The sequence below is a fragment of the Mangifera indica genome, chromosome 11, assembly GCF_011075055.1.
Source record: "Mangifera indica cultivar Alphonso chromosome 11, CATAS_Mindica_2.1, whole genome shotgun sequence".
Classification (NCBI taxonomy): Eukaryota; Viridiplantae; Streptophyta; class Magnoliopsida; order Sapindales; family Anacardiaceae; genus Mangifera; species Mangifera indica.
Genome location: NC_058147.1, coordinates 2,656,047 through 2,680,450, shown reverse-complemented (window position 1 = coordinate 2,680,450; position 24,404 = coordinate 2,656,047). Strand labels below are relative to the sequence as shown.

The 24,404-nt window shown below is 33.6% G+C and overlaps 3 protein-coding genes across 6 annotated transcripts; 2 read left to right on the top strand and 1 right to left on the bottom strand.

Moving 5' to 3' along the window:
* Window positions 1-2,512: 2,512 nt before the first annotated feature.
* LOC123228928 lies at window positions 2,513-6,742 on the top strand. 4 transcript variants are annotated; one of them, XM_044654435.1, is made up of 13 exons: window positions 2,514-2,984; window positions 3,142-3,281; window positions 3,366-3,447; window positions 3,741-3,842; window positions 3,953-4,069; window positions 4,188-4,443; window positions 4,528-4,685; window positions 4,765-5,126; window positions 5,228-5,327; window positions 5,427-5,486; window positions 5,650-5,733; window positions 5,877-5,993; window positions 6,205-6,742. In XM_044654435.1, the coding sequence occupies exons 3-13, from the start codon at window positions 3,388-3,390 to the stop codon at window positions 6,502-6,504; spliced, it is 1,716 nt and encodes a 571-aa protein (XP_044510370.1). In that variant the 5' UTR covers window positions 2,514-2,984; window positions 3,142-3,281; window positions 3,366-3,387; the 3' UTR covers window positions 6,505-6,742. The 4 variants fall into 4 exon arrangements, with proteins under 4 accessions (XP_044510372.1, XP_044510370.1, XP_044510371.1 ...); XM_044654436.1 differs by having other exon boundaries at window positions 3,116-3,281; XM_044654437.1 differs by lacking the exon at window positions 3,142-3,281 and having other exon boundaries at window positions 2,513-2,984.
* A 5,697-nt stretch (window positions 6,743-12,439) lies between these two features.
* LOC123228834 lies at window positions 12,440-13,827 on the top strand. Its single transcript, XM_044654298.1, has one exon. It carries the CDS (start codon window positions 12,540-12,542, stop codon window positions 13,566-13,568), a length of 1,029 nt encoding a protein of 342 aa, XP_044510233.1. The 5' UTR covers window positions 12,440-12,539; the 3' UTR covers window positions 13,569-13,827.
* Window positions 13,828-16,106: 2,279 nt separating this feature from the next.
* On the bottom strand, window positions 16,107-23,979 carry LOC123229476. Its single transcript, XM_044655305.1, has 18 exons — window positions 23,633-23,979; window positions 23,279-23,466; window positions 22,885-22,989; window positions 22,713-22,784; window positions 22,195-22,342; window positions 21,694-21,776; window positions 21,075-21,130; window positions 20,430-20,566; window positions 20,192-20,282; window positions 20,024-20,089; window positions 19,688-19,910; window positions 19,072-19,173; window positions 18,530-18,615; window positions 18,321-18,443; window positions 17,666-17,735; window positions 17,485-17,576; window positions 16,556-16,660; window positions 16,107-16,474 (listed from the first exon to the last, which is right to left on the bottom strand). The coding sequence occupies exons 1-18, from the start codon at window positions 23,974-23,976 to the stop codon at window positions 16,358-16,360; spliced, it is 2,208 nt and encodes a 735-aa protein (XP_044511240.1). The 5' UTR covers window positions 23,977-23,979; the 3' UTR covers window positions 16,107-16,357.
* Window positions 23,980-24,404: the final 425 nt, after the last annotated feature.

The following is a 24,404-nucleotide window of genomic DNA, read 5'->3' as shown; positions in this document are numbered from 1 at the left end:
AGACAGCAAGAAGCAAACTTATGATCCGGTGCCCAGAGAAATCCCGAATTCTTGGTCAAACTCTGACTACTTAAAAAAAGACAAGTAGAGAGCGAGAGAATCTTACATCTAGATTACCCTCTATTAATTCAGATACATGTACGTATAGAATAATAATTCCAGCCTCAGTTGTTTATAATATATCACATCAATACAGAACCGGGTACTGGTCCAGTACAGGAGGTAATATTCACCTACTACTAGTATGTTGCCCCAGTCCAATGAAGCTTTATATTTCCAGTAATGGCCAAGCTCTGGATTGCCAGAAGAAAGGCAACAGAAATGGAGCAGTGGCAGTGAGGAAGATAGTTTGGCTTCATCGAGGCACACTACTAGCGGGTCTCAAATGAATTTGTACTCGTTAAATCTAATTATTATGATTTGGCACATAATTATAGTCTTCCAACATGAAGATGAGGTTGGTGCCAAACTCAATCACAAAATATCACTCATGAGCTACTATAACCTTACTGAATTCTTAAATATAAATCATTTTGTAATTGACATTAAAAGAGTAAATAACATGTTCCCACTTGAGGATTGGCTTAAAAACACTTTTTTATCTCTGGTTGGCATAACTCTTTTGAAAAATAGAGTTACCATCTTACCATCTGTAAATTCTTCTTCTTGTTATTGTTAACATTACCATAATTGAAAAATATAATCGTTTAATCAAAATCATTAAATAAATATATTAGTTTGTGTGGAGACTTAGTATATATAGTATAAAAACAATGTAATATTTGTATAATAATAAAATTATGTATATCTATTTTAGATATACAAATATATATATATATATATATATATATATATATATATATATATATATATATATATATATATATATATATATGTATAAATCTATTCACCATCAAGGTCAACCGCCTGATATGACATTATGCATGGCTAACCGAACATAAACAATTAATATAATTTAAACATTAATGAGTAATTAATATGAGATTAAAAGGTCATTGTCATGTGGGTGCGGTTGGTCTGTCCATTGCAATTGTGGTAAAAAGGCCAAAAATTCTTATTCTCACCCAAGGTATAATGAAAATCTAAAGTGATTCATTTTAATTTTTGAAAACTTAAATACCACTTATCTATTAATTTTTACTATTACAATCAAGGTAAAATCATCATTTAAGTATTTTATTTAAAAAAAGAAAAATTAATTTCTTTTTAACCTCTTTGTCTTAAAGACTAATTATTTACATCCACAAAACTTTGAAACATTGAATGAGTAATCACCCTTTCAAATTTTGAAACATTGCATTTACACTCTAAAAACTTCATTTTATCTTTTTGATGACCATTCTTCCCAGCGTTTCTCTCCGGCGGCATCTCCCCTCCCTCCATGGTGGTTTTTAGGTGTGAAAACCACTGGAAATCTAATCGAAATGGTTAGATTTTCTCACACAAATTTATACAAAAATTGCACAAATCCATGCGACGATTTGTGCGTTGGCAACACACAAACATGAATGTCAGCTATGTGACATTGTCTAGCTGATCTATGTGTTGTTGATGTATAGATCGTCGCACAGATCTATGCAAGTGGTTTTCGCATCAAAAAACCCCCAAGTTGTTTTTGCATTGATCTAGGCTATTGGAAAGATGAAATGAAGTTTTTGAGATGTAAATGTAATATTTCAAAGTTTGAGTTGGAGGGAAATAATTAGTTTTTAAAATCAAGAAGAAAAAAAATAATTTTTTATTTAAATAAAAATCTTTGAATAACAGTTTTACCTCTAATTATAATAATCAAAACTAATGGATGAGTAAATATTTAAGTTTTTGAAAGTTAATGAGGGTCAATGAGTTTTCACTATGTCTTGGGTGGGTATTAGTGATTTGGCCAGTTATAAAATCCCGTCCCTTGTCCAACTATCATGCCAGCTTTATGGCCATTCCATGTCTCTCATCTTCTAAAATCAAATAAAATAAAGATTTGATAATAATGATAATTAAAATCGAGGTAGATGGCAGATATGTATGTATGGAAGAGGAAAGCTAAGAAGAAGGCCAGCCAAACAGAGCATGCCAAGTGGGGGTTACAGATTTTTTTTAAAACCTTTAGTTGAGATATCACAACCACTGTATTTATAACTCAAAAATTTAATTTTGAAATAAGATTTAAATTATTGTTCTTATATTTCGAATATATTTCTTTGTCACTCAAATTATTCTTGAGGCTATCATAATCCTTATTGGCTCAATTAGTTCAGAAAAGTTATTTGATGCAGAAGAAAGTAGTTGTGTGGGAGCCAAGAACAGGGAAGTGAAGCTGCATTATTAACAATGAGTGGCACTAATTGAAATCTGGGTTCACCTTGGACTCTCACGTAGACCCTGAATTTATTTTGTTTCTTTTTTTTTTTTTACTGGCATCTGAATCAGACAAGAGATGACAGATTTGAGATCTAAACATGAAAGCTTTATCATCAAGCCTGTTAAATAATTTTCCACCATTCTTGTGTTTCAATGGCGCATATAAAACCAGAAAATATCAAAAACTACTGTAAGTGAACAGGCAATTGTCGAAAGATAATCCCAGTATGGAAATACCAAATCAATGGAAATATCCATGGACGATCTAGATCTCTTCCAGTCTGAATAAATAAAATATGTCCACAAAAGCAAAACTATGTTTAGTTGGCAAACATGTGATTTGAGCAGCTTTTGCCTTCAAATACCACCCACTAAACTTATTTAATTTCCCCACTTAGCAGCTATAATGAAACCCTCCAGTCAACCTGTAAGAAGTCTCTGTAAATGGAAGAGGAACAGACGGTTGCTACGGAATATAATAATTGAAAAGAGAAGAAATGGATGTAGTTAAAATGCAAGCAGTAGAAGTAGAATGTAAAAGACAAGTCGCACGTTTATTTATGATGACGCAGAGGCCGGTTTAGAATTAGATCTCATTTTGATAGTGGGTGAGTTGCGTACGCTGTTATCTTCTGCCAAAATTTCTCTTTATTTTTTACAAAGGCAACCGCTTTATCATATACGCTAGTAAACTCTTTATTTTCCTCTCTCTCTAATGATCACTCATATTACTGCATAGAATTTTCTTGGTCATGTTTCTTCCAGTGGCGTTTTCTTGGACATATTTCTGCTTCTTTGGGTGCTATTTTCTTTGTGCTTTACAATGATCCGAGAATGCAGATATCGAAGTTCAAAACTTCATTGAAGTTTCTTCGTCTTGGAATGAACTTTATAAAATATAAAAGGTCTGAATAATATATATGGCCTTCAAATTATATGCGGTTGGTGAAGTTTGTTGATGGTGTCTTGGGATTATAATTTTCTTGCAGGTTTTGCAGAGACTGGTAGAAGATGAATACCAAAGTGAGGAGTTCACTGCAATCTATGAAGGCTACAGCGAAGCAAGATAAAGTAATCACTATTGAATCACCTTTAACCAATATCTAGAATGGGTCCCTGCTTTCTGATACATATTTTATTTCTCTTTTTGGAAGAAATGGTTTGTATCGTAATGGCTCAGAGCCATGAAATGTGTAGTGATTATTGTCAATTGGGTAAATATAATTTTCTCTTTAAAGGAAATGGCTTCAATTTGGATTAGGATGCTCCGGAGAGTGAAATTAAATCTTCGAAAACATTATGATTTATTTTCTTCTACTTTGAAGATGATCAGTTTATAAATTTCAATCTCTACTGCTTTGAAGGAGAAGGCGAATATGCGGGGCAGCAAGGTAGCTTCTGCCGCTAAAGCAACTACAAGTCGACGAACGTCTAGCAGAGAAAGAAAAATGGCTTTGCAACAAGATGTGAGTATAATTTCAATCTCTACTGATATTCTTGTACAATTTGATATTTGGATTTCTTTTTACTGTAGTTTCTGCTGTTGATTTTAGAGTTTCAAATTGGAACTGTTCAGGTTGATAAGTTGAAGAAGAAGCTTAGACACGAAGAGAATGTTCACAGAGCTTTAGAGAGGGCTTTCACTAGGCCTTTGGGAGCTCTGCCTCGTCTACCTCCTTATCTTCCTCCTTCTGTCAGTAATTCACTATCCCTTTAGAAGAATTTAATAAAATGAATGAAGTTCATGCAAATATATGATGTTCTGATGGTCTATTTAATCATTTTCATTGAAGTTTTTTTATATTGTGTAGACAAAAGAGCTTCTTGCAGAAGTCGCGGTATTGGAAGAGGAGGTTGTTCGGCTTGAAGAGCAGGTAGTGCATTTCAGACAAGATTTATATCAAGAAGCTATCTACATTTCATCCTCCAAGAAGAACATGGAAAATTCAGCCGATATACGTGAACCCTGCATAAACAAGAATTCAAAACAAGTGCAATTCAAGTGTGTAGCTGGGACTGTGGGTGAATCAACAACATCCACAATAATCCAATTGGCTTCTCTTTCCAGTAAGCAGCCCATCAGTTTCTGCTTCAAAATATCAAACGGTTTTTGAATTGGAATCAAGTTCTAATTCCTTCTTGATGTATTAGATGACGGGAGGGGCAAAGAAAACCAATCGGGTACTAATTCTGTAAAAAAGAAAAAGGGATCAGCTGTCCATAAAGTCCAACCAATTAAAACACCCGTGAAGAGACCTCTCATTGACGGTAAACTGGCAGAAAAGCATTTAGTTCCTCAGAAATTACAGGTTCGTACTTTATTGCTTTTATTAACTTATGCAGGATATATTTTCTGTTAAATGAATATGATTTCTCTACAATGGTCAGCTAGAATGTCATGTAAGAGACCCAGACAATGCAGAAGCAAGAACTATTAGTGTCTCAAATGAGAGATTATCTAGAGATGATTGCCCAAACAAAATTTCTGAGGATATTGTGAAATGCCTGTCAAGCATTTTGTTAAGAATGAGCACAGTTAAGAGCAAGGGCACTGCAGATAGTTTGCCTTTGTTATCAACAATGGTATCTCAGGAAAGTGAAGAGGAAACAGAATTTCGGGATCCTTATGGTATCTGTTCACAATTTGGGAAAAGAGATATTGGTCCATATAAGCATTTATTCACTATTGAAGCACACTCGATCAATCCAAACCGAACATCAAGTTCTATGTTTCTTCTCCATCGATTAAAGTAATATTTCTGATACTAAAGTAGCTTGGCTTCTGACTTTGTTCATTATATTTGATAGAAAAAACTAGGTCTTATGATTATTTTGTCATGTGAATTCTCAGAATCCTCCTGGGGAAACTTGCCTCTGTCAATTTGCAGAACCTCACCCATCAGGAGAAGCTTGCATTCTGGATAAACATTTACAATTCCTGCATGATGAATGTATGTGAGCTCTTCTTCGAACATAGGTTAAACCTCCAAACTGTTAAAATGAATTCAGCAGTTTCTTAGCTATCAAGTACTGATGCTGCATTTCTACAGGCATTCCTAAAGCATGGCATACCAGAAAGTCCCGAAATGGTTGTTGCATTGATGCGAGAGGTATGAGCTATTTAAGAATCAATTATGTTATTGTTAGAGTGGTGCTGTATTTTGACAATTTATTTGATGCATAACCTTGAAATTTTATAACTGCTTCTGGTCCAACTTGTAGCTTATAGCATTGAAATCAATAATTTGTACGATTTCAATTCTCTTTTCTCAGGGAGCAATAAATGTTGGGGGCCATTTGCTAAATGCAATTACCATTGAACATTTTATCCTCAGATTGCCTTATCACTCAAAATATGTAAGTACTTAATTCCTTTGCAAGTTCTTGCAGCTTGTTCATTAATAATTGTCCTGCAACTTTAAGTACTCAACTTCTCTGCAAGCTTTCACAGCTTGTTAATTAATTTTTTTTCCTGCAACTCACCTCTAAGTACTCAACAGACCTTTTCCAAGGGGGCAAAAAATGACGACATGACAGCAAGGTGCATATTTGGATTGGAGTTATCTGAACCATTGGTCACATTTGCCCTCTCCTGTGGAAGCTGGTCCTCCCCTGCTGTAAGTCCACGCATAGATATTGATAGGCCTGATTTTATTAACTATTACATTATTTCACGTGCATACTGAGATAGAGTACAATGATGGTCCCAAAAGTAGTGAAACTTTAGGATCAATTATCCGGTTACAGTGAAATTTATAGATCATTTGCTTTTTAATTGTTACAGTTGTGATGCTATTACTGATTCAAGTTTCTGTTTCAATTATGAAGGTGAGAGTATATACTGCTTCTCAAGTGGAAAACGAACTAGAAGTTGCCAAAAGAGAATACCTGCAAGCTGCAGTTGGCATTTCTTCGGAGAAGTTTGCTGTTCCAAAACTATTGGATTGGTACTTACTTGACTTTGCAAAAGACTTTGAGTCATTGCTGGATTGGATCTGCCTTCAGTTACCATGTGAATTAGGAAAAAAGGCAATTCAATGTCTTGAAAGGGGAAAACGCGAGCTTCTGTCACAATTTATCCAAGTTATGCCATATGAATTCAGCTTTAGGTATCTTCTATACACATGAAAGATTTTGTTAGTTTGAATTTGTTTCGATATGGGTGTAAGAGTGTTGGAGTTACAGTTTTGTACACAGCTAGAGGATAGATGTTATAATTAAATGTATAATCTAGTCTTTCTTGTAAGTAGTTGTTAGAAAAATGTTCTCTTATTGGGATTCTGCATGTAACTATGCATTGGGAAATTTTCTGTACAACAAGGTGATTTCTAAGAAGGAATAAGATTAAAATAGCTTCTTAAAACAACCCATCTTAGCATTCAAAGAAAGCCACTGAACTAATGGTACACATTATGGCCTGTGGTCCAATAGAAAGGTAGTCACACTTTCCCTTCAGTCATTACCCAGCAGAGTTTGGTGCCATTTCCAGGCTGCTGTTATACCACCTTCCATCATGACAAATTGGCAAGGCCATAGCAATGAATAATTGTCTCTTTATTATTAAGTTGGTGGACAGTTTCATTAATAGACTTACCTTGTAGAAGACCCTTCAATTATTCTACCTTGTGCTTTTTTTTTCCTTAATTCGGATCGTTGAACTGGGTGGTTTGGTCCTGTTAAGTAAAACACTGGCATGATCAGTCGGTGGCCGAAGAAAAATGGATGCATAAAAGGTGAAGTGGTCCTAGGTTTTGCCCCAGAATACCAGGGCACATGGGCCTATCCACCAACTACGTTGGGGTAAAAGAATAAAAGTTCTTTCTGGAAAGTGCTGGGAATCACAAATTACAAAAAGTTAATGACTGTAACTTGTAGTTAGCGTACTTACTACTGTTGATTTACCCATATAAAAGAGAGCTGGCTTAATCTAAGCCACATATGCTCATATTTTTCAGGTGTCTGTCTCGTTCTGTCGCGCGCACAAAGAAGAGATCCCAAGCCCTGGAATTCTTGTTGGTTCTAGTCCATTTCCGAAAAGAAATCGGGTTCAATCCAGAACAATGAGAACCCACATAGCCGATTTTGGACCTATATCCGATCCGTTTTTGAGTTTGCAGTTAGTCTTGGCCCGATATGTAGCTGTCTTTAAGTGGTTTCGTGTTGCTGATGAGCAACAGAAGGGATCCATCATTTTTATATTTCTTCGGGAAGAAAAGAAGCGTGGATTTAAGATTGAAAGTGAAAGGGAAAAGGACTTTCCTACCTAAGTTTTAGCGTTATCTCAAAAGTATATTTATTCTTGATGAAAAACTCAAATATTCATCTAAAGTTTAATCTGTTTTGATCCACCCATATATTTTCTGTTAGGGTTAAGGGGTAAATTGGTTATTTTATCAATAATATTAAATAATTAAAATTTTATCTCATTTTATTTGAAAAACTAATATTTGTCCCCTGAATTAAGTTTTAAAAAATTCATTTTTTTCCCCTGGAATGTAGTCACTTTCTCCAGCGACAGCGGAGAAGTTTTCATTCAGAAGTCGATCACCTCTGGATGACAATGACCTTTTGATGGACGACGTTCATCACTATCCCTCCAGCCACATCATCGTCGATGGCTGGAGAGAAAGTGAAAAAAAAAAATTAGGGATTTAGGGCAGTGAAAGTCACTTTTCAAAGTTCAGAAATGGAGGTAAAAGTTAATTTTTAAAATCGGATGGGGAAAATGCGTTAAAATTATATAACTGGAATGTAAACAGTAAAATAATGGTTTTACCCCTCTATTAAACAGAAAACTTAATGGCAGTTTAAACATAAATGAGTATTTGAGTTTTTTATCAGATATAGGTATACTTTTAATATACTACTAAAACTTGGGTGGGAAATATTCCTTCTCCCCAAGTGAAAACGAGCAAATGCCCAAGGCCAAGGCCAAGCCCAAGAGGCCAGAGCTATCGATTTGCAAAATCCCAAGGAACTTGGGTCCACGTCAAGACATTTCTGGTTATTGGATCCTGAGACAAGGCCGGCTATTTTAATTAATTTTTCTTCATTCTCCCTTGGCGCGCACGTGCAATCTTTTCTTCGCCAGAACTGCGTTCACATGTGATCAATTCGCATCACCATCAACATACATATTTATCTAAGGAAGCCATACATAATATCCATTCTATTCTTAATGAAATGACATTATATATTATTATTATTATTATTATTATTATTATATTTGTTGGATTGAGAATGAAGAAAATTACGTAAGTTGAAGGCGACTGACTGATAATGAAGGGTGATAGAATTACATACATGTGTTGTTGTGGCTGAGACGAAACAATAGAAAATCATTGAATAATAACAAATTAAGGTAACCATCGAATAAAATTTCATCATCAAAAACGAAAAATAAAATAAGAGGCGTAGGTTGTGATGCAATGCAAGTTGAGATACGATGGGTGTCTTTTTCAAGTAATAGATAATTTGGAAGCCTGAAAAGTCTAAAGGTCTAGAAGTTTAAGAAGGAGTCATATTTTGATTTTAATGTGTATCTATTTTTAATATATAAATATAAATATATTATATGTTATTTTATTATTAATTTAAAATTATTTAATTATATAATAATATATTATAAATATATATCTATTTGTCTATTTGATCAATCTAAATGGGATTCCTTGTAAACCCAAAAAATGAACCTTTGTTATGGTGGTATATGTTTGTTTGTTCACCAATAATTTTTTTCCTTACGTGACAGACTTTAGAAATCATTTATGCAGGTAAAAGGAAATATTGAGAGATGCTGCAAACTTAGAAAGCTTTGTTGTCATATATAACAAATGAAACTTAAAGATTGATCGTAATTAAGCTTTTTATTAAAAGATAAAGAATAAAAACATAATTATATTTAATTAAGTTAATTAATTAAATTTTGTATAAATCCTAAATAATTGTTTCTTTGATTAAAGACGATTTTTTATTTGTTAAATTTGAAATTTTTTATTTTTTATATTAAATTGTCAATAAAATCTTTTATTATTTTCTATAAAGTTAGTCAACAAGATCAGAGGTATATAATCTTCAAAAAAATAAAATAATTTGCACATATTAAAATTAAAAAAAAAAAAACGTAAAACCCAGGAATCCCAAATAGTCAATCGATTCAACCATTTAAATTATTATCCTTAACATAATCGTGGGCAGTTTCAGACCAAGTCCACAGAAGTCGGTGAATCACTGTGTAAAAAGCCAGAATTATTTCATCAATCATACTTTATTTTAATTTATCTTCAATTTACAAGTACCCCCCACCAACCAATGTAGTAAATTAATGACTTGAAGAGACTTCGACGTACAATATCCATCAAGACTTCTCTCTCATTGGAGCTCTTTATCGTTCATAGCTAAACCTACTGTACTTTTACTACACGTTTACTTTAAGCTTTGTTCATTAAGTTAAAAATTGTTTGAGGTTCTCTGGATAGACACAACACAACAGCTATTTATTGATTTTAAATAATGCAACTGTAAATGTAAGCCAATCATGTAATTGGTGACGAACAATTAAGGCCGATATGAGATTCTTTTATTCTAGTCAAGGTTTTGGGGTGGTTAGGGATGACAACAGAGTAGGGAAGTATTGAATATCCTAATTTTTATTTTCGTTTTCATCTTGATCTAAATATAGGGATGATAAAAAATTTTTGTCCGCTCTTTGTGAAGAAATATTTTCTTTCTTACTGCAGTCACATAATAATTGAGGAACTCTTAGCCTAAACGCATCGTCATTATCTAGATGATAATGATTTGTTTGGAGTCTTCAAATCTAGACAAAATTCAAACTATGGGTGAAAATGTTATAAATTTTTAGGATTTTAGGATGTAAAAAAATGATAATTTTATCCTTCTTTTCAACAAAAAATTTTAACATAAGTTAGCATATAGATGAGTGCTTGAGTTTTTCAACTGTTATAGGTGTACTTTTAAGGTCAGAGCAAAACTTGGGTGGGAAATTGTCCTTTGACCTTTTAATTATTATCCTTAAAATAATGGCCAAAGGACTAATTCCCACCCGAAGAATGTTGTTTTCCCAAATTACGTCTTTTAACTTTAAAAATCTTATTTATCCACTCATGGACTGTTAAATTTGTTAGTTTTAAGGATAAAATCGTTATTTTATATATAATATTAAAAATAAACTAAAATTTTATCTTTTTTTCCCTCACAAACCCTAAAAAGTAACAATTTTCCCCCTAAACCAAGTTTTAAAAAATAACTTCCCCCCCCCCCCCCCAGGTTTTAACTTTAATATCTGACAGGTTCCTCTGGCTCCATCTTCGATGATTTCTCTCTCCCAACAGTTTCTTTTCCTCTGGTGATCTACCTCAACGTCTCTTCTCCCTCCTACGATTGTGTATCGCTCGTCTAAGAAGATGATTGTCTTCTAAGAAAACGATTGTCTTCCCAAATGAAGAAGAGATCTCTTGTTTTTGTCAGGAAAGACAAATCCCGACAAAACTCTTCGTCTTTTCGATTTAAATAGTGGATCGAAGGAGGAAAAGATGATGAGAGACATGCCACTAGAGGAAGCGAAAACATCGGGAGGAAGATGCCACAGACGTTGGCGCTAGAGATGTTGCTAGAAATTAAAAACTAAACTTTAAGGGGAAAAATGTTGTTTTTTAAAACTTGACATAAGAAAATATTGTTAGTTTTTAAAGTTTAAGGAGAAAAAAGAGATAAAATTTTAAAAAGTTAGAGTTTCGTTAACTTTAATCTTCTATAAGTAAGTAACTAAAATTTTCACAGCTAAAAAATATGAACTAAGAAACCAACGAACTTTGGGTGGGAATTAATCCTTTGGCCTAAAATAATTGTGGGCAGTTTTTCATCAAGTCCACAAAAGTCGGCGAATCACTGTGTAAAAAGTTTAGAATTATTTCATCAATCATACTTTAAACTTTCTAGTTAGTCGCATGTTAAATTTTATTTTATCCTCGATTTACAAGTACCCAATATACTAATTGAAGGACTTGAAGAGACTTTGACGTACAATTATATCCATCAAGGCTTCTCCCTTATTCATCTCTAAACTCACTTTACTTTCACCACACGTCTACTTAAAGCTTTGTTCATTAAGTTAAAAAAATTTTTTAGGTTCTCTGGAGAGGCACAACACAGCAGCTATTTATTGATTTTAAATAATGCAACTGTAAATGTAAGCCATTCCTATTTTTGGTGACAAACAATTAAGGCCGACATGAGGTTCTTTTATTCTTGTCAAAGTTTTGGGGTGGTTAAAGATGACAATCAAGGAGGGGGATATTGAATATCTTAATTTTCGTTTCTGTTTTTATTTACCCCTAATATAGGGATGATACAAAATTTTTATCCCATTCTCGTGGAGAAAATTTTCCTTTTCTTCCTCTCTCTCCATTCTTGTAGGAAAATTTATCCTCCTTTTTCCTTTTTTATTTCTATAAAATAATAATAAAATATTTATTAATATATTTATAATAATTCTAAAATTTTAAGAATAGTTGAATAATTAGGAGTTTAAAAGATACGTGAGGATTAAAGACTGAAATGGGTCAATGAGGGGACATTTCAGTAAGGGGACGAATCAAGGATGGAATGGGTCAAGAGTGAAAGGTTTGCGGATAAATCCATGTCCGCCCATGTCTCATTCTCCACTACAGAAATTTTACACGTCTATGTTTCCACCGTCGCTTTAAAGGGCAGAATTGTCATCCTAGGTGGTGGGTGAAGCAAGTGATGAAATTATTGTTGAAATTTATTATTATATGTCACATCTTACTCTATACTTCCAAGAAGATTCAAAAACATTAACTAATTTTACCATAATACCCTAAACAAAACCCCTCACTCACGGCCTCACCTAAACCAGAAAATAGCAAAACAATTCCATGTGAAAACAATTAAATAAAACAAAGCCATGTTCCGTGAATGATTGATGAAAAGAGACAGAGTCTGTTAAGTATTAAAAGGCGGCTGCAATTTGTGACTAGATGGTCAACAATCTCCGCCTCTCTTATTTCTCTGTCCCTTCCTTTGATGTACATTATTGCTACGTCTCTTATATATCTACCTAAAACCAGTCTTCATCTTTGTCTCTCTGCTTCTCAGTCATCCTACTCTTCATCAGAGAAATGGAGATAATGATACCTTCTGTTCCCGCCATGGATTTCGACTTCAACAGTGCAAGATCGTCTCCATTTTTGAGTGCTCCAACGTCACCAAACCGATTTGGTGAATACTTGTTTACAAGTGCACCCACAAGTCCCTCACGCATCTCTCAGTTCTATGGTGAATTTGACAATGATGAACATTCCTCAGCTGTTCCATTTGTTTGGGAAGAAAAGCCTGGTACGCCAAAATCGCAGTCTCCCAGCAGGGCAATGAATACTGCTGATGATAATGAAGATGATTTTGCTTTTAGTTTCTGCGGGGACATGGAGAAGGAATCCCTCAGTGCTGAAGAGCTCTTTGATCGGGGGAAAATCCGTCCGTTGAAGCCTCCACCGAGATTACAGCTTGACGATTTCGCAACTCAGAAGATTCCGCTTTTGTCTCCAAGGTCCCCGAGATCGCCCATATCTCAGGGTAAAAAAATTATCCGTGAAATTTTTTCTCCTAGAAGCAAAAAAGACATCGATCCATTTGTGGCGGCAATTGAAAAAACTCGGAAGCAAACGGAAAATGAAAGAGGAAGAGAAAGAAGAGCTCCAGATATATCGAAAAGTTCAAACCGTAGAGCAACAAGATCACTTTCTCCATTTAGAGTATCAGCGTATCCATGGGAAGAAGAAGAAAAGCAAAAGAAACAGCAACAAGCTACGAAACAGTCGTCGTTTAACTCAAAGTCATCTTCTTCTTCTAAAAGTTCTTCAAGAAAATGGCGATTGAGGGATTTTCTTCTGTTTCGAAGCGCATCTGAGGGACGGTCAAGGGATAAAGAACCCAAGTATGGAGGTTTGTTCAAGAAAAATGAAGATACGAAGAACTCAAGTTTTCGGTCAACAGAGGGTTCTGCAGAGTCGATATCTGGCTCAAGAAGAAGAGGACAGGTATCGGCACATGAGTTGCATTATACAAAGAATAAAGCTGCATCAGAGAATTTGAAGAAGAGAACTTTCTTGCCATACAAACAAGGAATTTTGGGGAGATTAGCCATATAATCCTCTTGCAAATGGAATTCGATTACAAAACTTAGAGATCTGTGTTTATTATATGTTGCTGTAATTAAAGATGGTTTTTTGTTCTGTTCCGGAACAAACTGTAAGTGTAAAGAGCCATGGAAATATGCTGTCCAAGCTTGCTCTTTTCAATCTTTCATTAAATTTTCCATGCATACATACATGTATGCCCTGAATGCTAAAAGAAATTGTGAATTTAAGGAAATAAAATTCATACCAGAAGTAGAAATTTTCGAGTGTATATATATAAATTATTTATTTTCTCAGTCATTTTTAATCAATTTTTGAATATATATGCAAAATCAAAATGATACAGAGATCCAAGCTATTCATAGTTCTGAAAAATTTATAGCAGGACAACCTGGATTGAGCATGACTGACTATATTCTCTCAAAATTTTCAAAACACATATTGGTAGGTTGGATTACTAATTCATTCAAAATTTTGCCGCCATGAGTTTTCTAGTAGAGTTTGATAATTTTCAATACGAGATCTAACCCAACATAAAAAAAAAAAAGATCAAATTAGGATCGAGTATTTTTTTATATGAAATTTATTTCAAGTTAACTCAATATGATTCGAAATTAAATTAAATAATGTTATGATTAATATGAAAATAACTTGAACTAAGTAAAACTAACTTAAATATATAAAGAAATGTTATTTTGATAAAATTTAATAAAGATAAATTATAGAAATATTAAAATATAATATTAATAACAATTAAAATATTAATTGATTATATATATAGTTATATCTTTATATAGTTGTAATTATTTATATATTTTTAACTTTGACATAAACATTTTGTTTTATTACTTCGGTGTGAGAATGTTATTTGGTTTGTAAAATTATTGACGTATTTTAAAGGTTTTAATATATAATTTTTAAATCATATGTATACAAAACAAAATATTATATTATGTATTTTATTAATAGTAGATTAAGATAATTTGATAAAAAAATCTAAACGTTAAAAATACCCAAGAGAGTGATGACAATTTTCAAATTAATTTAAGTTGTGTTAGAGTAATCTGAATATTAAAGGATTGAATTAAGGTTAAAATTTTTTGATACAATTCTAATTTGAATCAAGATAGAATTGAAAATCTTTAACCCAAATGTCAAATTGACACAATCCGATGACTAGAACTCCTGAGTCTATTCCCTAGTAGAGAAGAAGAAAAACAAATATCACTAACAAAGGCGATTTGACCCTTTGAATGGAGAGGTGATTCCCAAAGAATGGGGATAAAAACGATTAAAATCCTCACAACATAGGATGTGGAAAAATATATCTTCACTCATTTCCTTGCTAGTCTCTTTTTTTTGTTTGTCTCTGCCCCTACCTATCTTCTAAACTTATAATTATAAAATTACTCTAAAAAATTTTAAATTATTACAAATATAATTTGATAGTTAATAAATATTTCATCATTTTTGTAGCGAGAATAAAAGGTGGAAGGTGAGAAATTTTCCTCGCGAGAATGGAAGGAGAGAAAAAAAATTTTTCCTATTAAAAGGACGTTTGATTTGGGTAATATTTTATTACCAAAATAAAAAAATTATCTTAAAGATAGATTACTTAAAAAATTACTGAATATAAATCATTACTATGTTTGATAAAATTTGATAGGTATAAATAATTATTGTGTTTGATTAAATGTAATAAAATATTACTAGTAAATTATTTTACTTAAATACCCTTGAATATAATTATTTTTTAATATTTTTTATATTATTATCATATTAATTAATAATAAATTTATTTTTGTCTTAAAAAATTAATAAATAATAATATAATTATAATAAAATCAAAATTACCTTGGTAATATTTAAATATCTACGGTGAAGATGGTAATCAAATTTTCACCTATATTACCTGTCACGTCAGCATTGATAATAGAAAAAATCTTTTATTACTGACAAACCAAACAAGAGAATAAAAGATAGATTACTAAAATAATATTAAAAAACTCGAACCAAACAACCCCTAAGAGAGGACATAGATTCCCCCTTATCTATGTATCAAGGACAAGGCAAAAACGAAGAGAGAAACTAAGGTATACGATCCTTACCTGACCGGTTACCATCCCTATCACCTACCCACCCAACCCTCCATCTCAAGAATACTCGAGTGTAAAATCAAAGATATCGCGATCATCATCAACTAAAGAAGCCAAATCGTCAAAACAGAGACATTAAATTACTATAAGAAAAGACTATCAAAGACGTACGTGCAGCTCGTAGTATAATTATTTTCATTTTTTTTTTTTAAGAAAGTAGATCATACTATAATTTATTGACCCCTTCCTAAGACTTTTCATGGTCTGCCAAGAAGGAATTAAAAATAAAAATAAAAAGACTTGAATGTCAACTTCTAGAAGTGGATAGCGATTCATCATCAGCATATTGACAATGTCTTGGATGTTTCAATGCCACTCCAGGCTTAAACAATAAGGAAAGATACTGGCTGGGCTATGGTCCACAGTAATATCAAACTTCAAAGAGTTTGAGAGGTAAAGAAACAAATACTGTCTATGGCAACTTCAAAAGTAGGCACTGTAGTTTACAATTACTCCAATACATGCTTATTTCTTAAGATAAATTCATCACATGATGTGAAAGTAAAACAAAGTGAATGATTATTTATTACATGATGTAAGAGCAAATTATTGGCTATAATAAATAAGCTCATTACCTGATGCATTCGCCCGACTCAACTTTGTTACAGGCAGTTCTCTGAAATTTCGGAACCAGATACCATTATACTAGCTGTCAAAGTTATCGATTTTGATTGGAGTGATATCATCTGCAACAGTAAAGTGTCCAACCAATCGTGCAAAAAACACCATTTGTTGTTCCAGTGTGAACTTAATGTTCTCAGCCTATGTGAAATATTAAGTCAGCTGGATTGTTTCCAAGACAAGCACAATTTGTGATTGGAAATTCTGAAGAATAGTATATACCTTGCGGAAACCATGCTGTTCTCCTTCATACTCCACGAGAGCAACAGGCAAACCCTTTTCCTTCAATGCCCGGTAGATTGTACGAGCCTGTTCAGGAGGTACAACCTGAAACATAATGAAAGAAATTTTAACTCAAACTTCAAGAATAGAAAGATGAATGCCAAAACCTCCTATATCTAAAGATACAAAATTATCAGATAATATGGATTAAGAAATTAAACAAAGTACAACTGCATATCTAGATTCATAACATATCAAAACGTATGATGGTTATTTCAACTCAGAGCTTCCAAGTAAATAACTTCTATGAATTTCACTGACTACATGATTTGATTTTGCCAGTAAGGGGATCCAAAATTGACTTCTATACAAAACGAATTTGTTCAACAGATAACTCCACCATTTAGGATAGGATACAAAGTGACAGAAAGGAATCATTTTCTCAAATTCAAATTGAATTTGCAAGAAGTCGAATTTTCTTTTTAAACTAAATTAACCCTGAACCAAGATCTTGTCTACATGTAAATTTGTCAAGTTAATTGCATAGAATAATTCAGTATCAAAAAGCTTGACCTACAAAAGATTCAGTCTTAAGGTTATGGGGCAATTCAGGTAGTTTCCTCTCTACCATAATGTGAGTGCATGAGTCAAGAAAGGCAATAATGCTAGCTATGGATTAGATTCAAGTCAGCCAATAATAAACTGTCTATCAATAATAAGGGAAAGGAATGCTAACTTTCTAAGAGATAAGACTACAAAATTTGATTATAACAGCTATTTCTAAATCTAATTTAACCTCACACGACCTTTGACAGTAAGATGAATCTCTGGTTGTACTACAGAAAAGGAATCCTCTTTACATCATTCATAATGATCCAACTATAAAGGAAAATGAGGGGAGGGGAGAAAGGAGACAAATTTAACTTTACCTTGTCTTCCAATCCCTGGAACAAAATTATGGGGCAAGAAAATTTGTCAACAAAATTGATTGGTGACCTTTCAAAGTAATCCTTCTCACTACCTGCAACCAGATGGTTAACTCACCAATAACTGAAGCAAACAGAATAAAGAGTAAACTAATAAAATATGTGTAATTCTTTTTTAATTTACCAACAAGATTGTCCAAATAATGAGATTCAAATTTGTGAGTTTCTGCTTTCAACATGCTTAAGTCAGCAACCTGCCATATTACAATATACATAAAAACACAAGTTAGTTTTCTATTTAGTGGAAAGCATTGCCATTCATGAAACTATTAAGGGCAAACAGTAATCATCAAAAATCAAATAATTTACAAATATCACCAAACAAAAAATAACCCAGGAATCCCAAACAGATTCTGAAATGCCACTGCCAGAATTTCTAGCCTTATTGATATGTGCCACCATGCAACTGAACATCAGACTTTGTCTACTCAGAACATGAAAAGCAAGTGGGCACACTACTGTTCAACTAACATTTCCTATTAAAACAATACTTAACCCCTCAATGCACCTAAATAAAACAATAACCATTGTACTATTCAGATCTGGACAATATATGAAAATTAAAAAATTGCTGCTGTTTTGATAGGTTCTACTAAAGTTGTATTGAGAACCCAACCCTAAACTGTAAACCAGAAAAAAAGTAAAGTCCAATCACTGGTTCAATAGTACAACAGATTTTAGGAGAAATATAGACACCAGGGGAAGAATCAAAATATAGACACCACTAGAAGCAATTAAATTGACATAATGCTTCCAAATATAAGAATGTCAGTACTCACACCATACAAGGAGGCTCCAGCCTTAAAAGTGTCTCTAAAAGCTAGAGCAGCTAATGTTGTATAGCCACCAGCAGAACCACCGGTTATACAAAGTCGTTTACCATCTGCCTTACCACTGTCCACCTAGACAAAGAAATAACAATATCATGATTTAAGAGGTCCTAGCAAGCTCATCCACTCAAAAACTTCGAAAGAATTGAAAGAATTACCAAAAATGCAGCACAACTGCAACAGTCATTAACATCAACAATTCCCCAGCGTTCCAAAAGCCTTTCCCGATATTCTCGACCATAACCTTCAAAATTGAGTTCATCTCTATTAACTTCATCAAAATGATGTAATCATACATAAATAGTAAGAATAAAACTTTGTGTACAAACAAATTGTACAACCTCTTGTGTACAATCTGAAGTGGCAGACTATGATAGGGTGATGTGATTGTTTACTTTTTCTCTCATTTTAAAATCACCTAATCAGATATTGTCACATCAGGTTGTACACAAAAGGTTGTACAATTTGTTTGTACATGTAATATTACTCAACTATTAATGAATTTGTTCAAGATATCAAATATTTAGAGAAAAGAACACCCTGAAAAAACTCTGAAGGATCTTGCACAAACTTGGCTTGGAGACTAAAATTCATTGGTACAACAGGATTTTCAAAATCAATTACTAAATGAGTTCCCCTGATATGGACTTCCAAGTAGAGAAAAAATAATACATAACAGATGAGGGTGAAAGGGACAAACCAGTGCTTCCACCGTAATTTACATCCACAAATGCCCAACCTCTACTAGTCCAATATTGGATACTCAAATTTAACATCCCACAGGTCTCACTTGTAGGCCCTCCTGCCATAGTTTACAAACCATATAATTTGTCAAATTTCAACTTGTAAAAGGAATCTCCTAATTCATTGAAATAAATGCTTATTGAGCCAACAGAAAAAAGCATGAGAGACAGAAAACTTCTCAGGCGAAATATTACCACTAACTCAACAAGTTCAGAAATAGTTGCAGTCCACTGAAAGCAGGCAACTAGGTATTTCAATTTTCTCATTAACTCCCAAGCAAAATTAAAATTCCAAAATTCATCCTATTCATTTTTTTTTTCTTACAATCCATATGCAGAATAATTTTCAATAGCCCAAGCCTTGGATTGCTATTTCAGTCTATGCAACAAATTTACCACATTCCCAATATATGCCTCACTTTGTTGTTCTAGCTTCTCTATGAAGCAACTTATCATGGCTACATGCACAAAAAGCAATAACACAGGGAAAAATAATTACATCATACTATTACCCTTTTTTCTAAAATAATTCTAAAAAAATAGATGACCGAAAAAGTTAAGTGAATAACAAACCATGACTTTTCAATAGCAATGGAGGCTTTTCTCCTTGAACAGCCTGGCAGTTGGGATTAGATGGTGGATAATAGTATGCATATGCCTTTTGACCAGGAATTTCTGTTGGGAATTCAATTAACTCTGGCAAGCTGAAGTAGGACTCATACTTCAAACTATCAGGTGATGAAGACCAGACAATCTTGAAATCAATAGCTTTTAATTTATGGCCATCTAAAGTCACCTGCAAAGAAAATTGTATCACGGATTAAATTTTTATAACATTATATTATTTGCCAGTATTGCAGTAAAAAAATTGTAATTCAGGAAACACAAAGGAAAAAGAAACAGAAGAACCTTGGCGACTGATGATGGTTGAATAGCAGATGCTCCCTCAATGTACAGGCAATGATTCCCATGAGTCTGCATAAATAATGGTGCAACATATTATTAAATCCTTGTTATGGTTTGAAATTGAAATTTTTCTGATGTCACAATTATGGAAAATAAGGTCATTGAATATACAATGTTGTCTATATCAGTGAAAGGAATATCAAGCAGAGATAATGAACCCTCAACATCATCCAGAACTCCAAGATATGAACTTCCATTCTGCCTGAATAAAAACATACAAATTTTGATGATGTCAAAATAGATTCATGCGAGTGCATCCATAATCCTCCGCATATGTTGACACAAAAAAAAAAAAAAAAACTAAAATAAAAAATAAAGAACCTCAGAGCAATAACTCCTCAGGTTTTACCTGTAGCTGCAAGCAATTAAGTTCTTTTCTCCATTACTTTCAATAATTTCATAAGAATTCGTACCAAAAACCCATAATGGTCTTGAAAACTCAGCATCCAAGGAATAAATTGAGAGAACCTCATTGTTTGATTCAATCTGTTGCATAGGGAGAAAAAAGAATCAATGATTCAATTCTGACACATACTGCATACAAGATGTCTGACCTAATAACCAAGTAAAATCAATGATAGTGCTAAGAATCAGAAGGCTTAAAAGTGACAGTTGAATGAAACAAGATGATTCAAATGCAGAGGCTCCCTCGATGTAACTCAAGAGAGCTCCAGAAAAGTATAGCAGGAGCCAATATACAAGCTAATGTGGAGGATGTAGCTTTCTGAAAAGTTATTAAGTCTAGAGCTAAAAAAACTAACAGAAAGAGTTTCACAATGAAAATTTTTACTAGTTAACTCAGTAGTGGAATATAGGATTTATTTACAACTTCAATAAATAATATTTATTGATGAGTCTGAATGCCAGACAGATGAACTATATTGTTACGTACATACAACCAGCTGATATGTTAGTGCACCTTATGAATCAAAAAGGATAAAAAAATCAGAATATCTCCAAAAATAAACTTAAAAAAAAAAAAGATGAAGCTCACCCATTTATAAAGATTCCAGTATCCATTTTTTCTATCGGTAACAAAAAAGAGTTCCCCTGCATAAATCCAAACGTAAAATTGATACACGCAACAATGTCAAACCACATAAATTCTGATACTTCCAATTAGATAACATAGTGATATACCTTAATTAGATGCTCAAAGCAATTGTTTTCATTCAAAACATTAATCATTTGTAGCCAACGGGCCAAAAAATTATTTAAAAAAAAAGGGAGAGAGAAAAAGGAAAATTTGGAACTTGACCAAAGATCTCTCTCATGAGTTCAACAAGTTCAAAAGTGGAAAAAGGTTACTTCCAGACCCTAAAACCTTTTGTCATGAAACTCATGAGTTATGATATCTCAGGTTGGTTGTAAAAGTTGTCCTAGAAAAAGGGTTATGGCATCCCCAACTAGATCAGGATTAGGATTTGGCTGATTTGAATTATCAAGGACTCAGGCTTTGATATCATGGCCATATATTAAAATGCTATTTTTCAAAGAACATAACAATCTTGTCCTCAAAAGTAAATCTTCACAATTTATTTTTAAGTACCATACTATACAACTGCCATGTTGCTTTACACCATAAACTATATCTATAGCCCAGAAAAAAGTACCCTTAGAAGACCACTTGGGTTCAGTTGGAGACTCCACAATAGTAGGATCACAACCAGCAACACAGACACGCTTGTAGACATCTCTGCATAACAGCATCAAAGGAATCAATCCAATCCAATTTATCATCAACAATTAAGATAATTATGAAGCTTAGAAAAGAACAAGTGGGCGATTAAACAAGAGCTAGTAATTCAGATATCAAAGATTACATAATATTCTAGAGTGCCTAATGAGCATAAACACAAACAAACATATGAGATTTATGTCATACAATCAGCCATTCTTAGGGAAGGTCCATACATTCAGCAAATAATGCAAAACAATTCCAAGTTCCAGCTCAGTTCCATGAATCCATTTTTCTATCCCAAACAAGAGTATGCATATGCTAGTGGTTTTTCTGACACTCATGTATACAGTAGACAAAGAAAGCCCAGTATCTAACACAAGGTTAGTTTTTGGATAAATTAGAGCTATAAAATCATAAACAGGATTTACCTTACCCTTTGTCAGAAATATAGCCAACCCAGAGTTCAGCTTTATCCCATGGCATGTTAGGGTGATGCCACTCAATCCATGCAATCCGTTCACCTCTTGGGTCCACACGCGGGAAGGCATAGAAGTCACTGCCGCTAACTAATATTTTTTGCTCTGAATGCCATATGATCAAAAAAATAAAGAAACAGAGATGGGTGGAAGAAGAGGAGAGAGCGAGGAAGCAAAAAACATCATTATCCATCAGATGATAGTACACAACAACAAAAAAATGACATAAATACATACAGGCATATTTAATTATAAAATTCCAAGAGAAACATATTCATAACAAATTGAAAGCAACCCCTTCATTTTGACATGTCCTCTTTCACTTCTCTAGCAATAGTTCCATGATCCTGACCAATAGATTGATGGAAGCAAAGGTATCCCACCGGTACAACTTTTATGTTCCTCTTCTATCTCGGTGAAAATGCAATACACAACCCTATCTTTAACTAATATACTGATGTTTAAGAATTTACACCTTGAATATTCTGATCATTGAGGCCTATGCTAGCAATTGCTGTGATTGGGTTCAAACCATCTTCACGATGATCTACAAAGATGGAAAATACATGTTAATGAATTGTTTTGGCATAGCCAAACAAAAGTTACATAAAAAAGCCTTGGGGATGAACAACATCAGGATAATCTACCTTCTATTATGGTAATGTAACGGTCAAAGCGAGAATCAAAAACTCCATCAGCATAACGTACTAGTGGTGCACCATAGTCCGGGGTAATTGGGACAGGAGAGGAATCTGATAGCATACACAACATATATCAGCTAAAAGGGAAATTTTCCCATGTAAAATTCCACGTTTTTATAAGAGTGTGACGCTAGAAGTAGTTACAACAGTCCAAGTTCTGTTATCTTTCCAAAGATTTCCCAACCATAAAAAATGCACATGCAGGGAAATTAAGAAAATAAGATTGTTTATCAGTGTTTGTTCGTCCATCAATTCTGCATGATGTACAACCACTACTTTAAAAAGAAAGTAGATAAAAAGAAAAAATTGACAGCAACCCACGTTGGTTAGACAATTTTACCTCTAGAAGCTATGGACTGCTTGTATAGCCTCTGATCCTTGTAATTAGAGAAGATGACAGTGTCACCAAAAATGCTGAACGCACCACCTCCGTATTCCTGAGCGGTTGTGCGCACAGCAAACTCTTTTGGAGTAATATCAATAGCTTCGCCTCCCTCTTTGTCTGGTTCCTTAACAAGAACAGCTCGCCTGAACTCATTAAAATAACTCAAAACTAACTAACGAGAATATTAAAAATACAATTTAAAAAAAAAAAAAAAGAAAACCGAATCATTATAGAGAAGGCAGACGAAAAAAAAAAAGATAGTAATGTAAGTAAAATTTAATAGGAAGATTATTAACATGTTTTGTATACCCTGATTCAGTGGGACGTGATTCGAGCCAGATGAGGTGGCCCTGACCGTCAACAGCAGTTCCATCCAGTCTCTTAGAGGAGCCTGAAACGACGTCGGCGGTAATTGGTGACTTCCAAGAGCCATATGGAGCGGTGATTTTGTCTTGTTTTGGAACCGAAGTAGTTGAAGAAGCCATTACTTTGTAGCTTCGATACGTCTGCGTTTTAGCGGAGACGGTGTATCTGATTCTTCTACAAATTGCGTACTTCAATGTCAGAGTAGAAGAGTAAGTTGAATAGGCAGACACGCGAGTGAAAGTGGCCAAAATCGAGCGAGCCATTTCATGGTGTAATATTTTATTCATATTTATTTATTTATATTGTCATCTCTTAATAAATAAATAAATTAAAGTGAGAGACGTTGAACTTGAACACTATAGTTCTAATCCTGTTTTCGAAACCGGCCCTCTTTACTGGTTTGCTTTTTCAGTAAAACGACTCGAGCAAGAGCACATTTTGTCACCCAACGGTCAGCTGAGGCACCTTTCATGGTTTTTGACCAAAACATTTGGCTTCTTTAGGCTTAAGTCATTATGCTCAAATAGATCTGGGGACCTATATATTCCAAGATTCTGATATCATACAAGGAATAACCCATCTAAATTTAGATCCAGCTCTTTTTGGCTCAACTGAAAATAGTCTTTTGTTCTCTTTTTAATCAAAGGGTCAAGCGGGTTTTGGGGCAACTTCTTTCAATTTATTGCACCCAAGAGTTCGACTCTCAACCTTTATT

Bases quoted from the DNA above. Each gene is read 5' to 3' on its own strand.
- LOC123228928 (XM_044654437.1), top strand. From the start codon at position 3,388: ATGAATACCAAAGTGAGGAGTTCACTGCAATCTATGAAGGCTACAGCG. The intron at 3,843-3,952 runs GTGAGTATAATT...GGAACTGTTCAG, and splicing joins AAATGGCTTTGCAACAAGAT to GTTGATAAGTTGAAGAAGAA. The intron at 5,328-5,426 runs GTATGTGAGCTC...GCATTTCTACAG, and splicing joins ACAATTCCTGCATGATGAAT to GCATTCCTAAAGCATGGCAT.
- LOC123228834 (XM_044654298.1), top strand. From the start codon at position 12,540: ATGGAGATAATGATACCTTCTGTTCCCGCCATGGATTTCGACTTCAAC.
- LOC123229476 (XM_044655305.1), bottom strand. From the start codon at position 23,976: ATGAATAAAATATTACACCATGAAATGGCTCGCTCGATTTTGGCCACT. The intron at 18,616-19,071 runs GTTTGTCCCTTT...TCAATTTTGAAG, and splicing joins AAATTACGGTGGAAGCACTG to GTTATGGTCGAGAATATCGG. The intron at 17,577-17,665 runs GTAAATTAAAAA...ATCTGGTTGCAG, and splicing joins TTATTTGGACAATCTTGTTG to GTAGTGAGAAGGATTACTTT.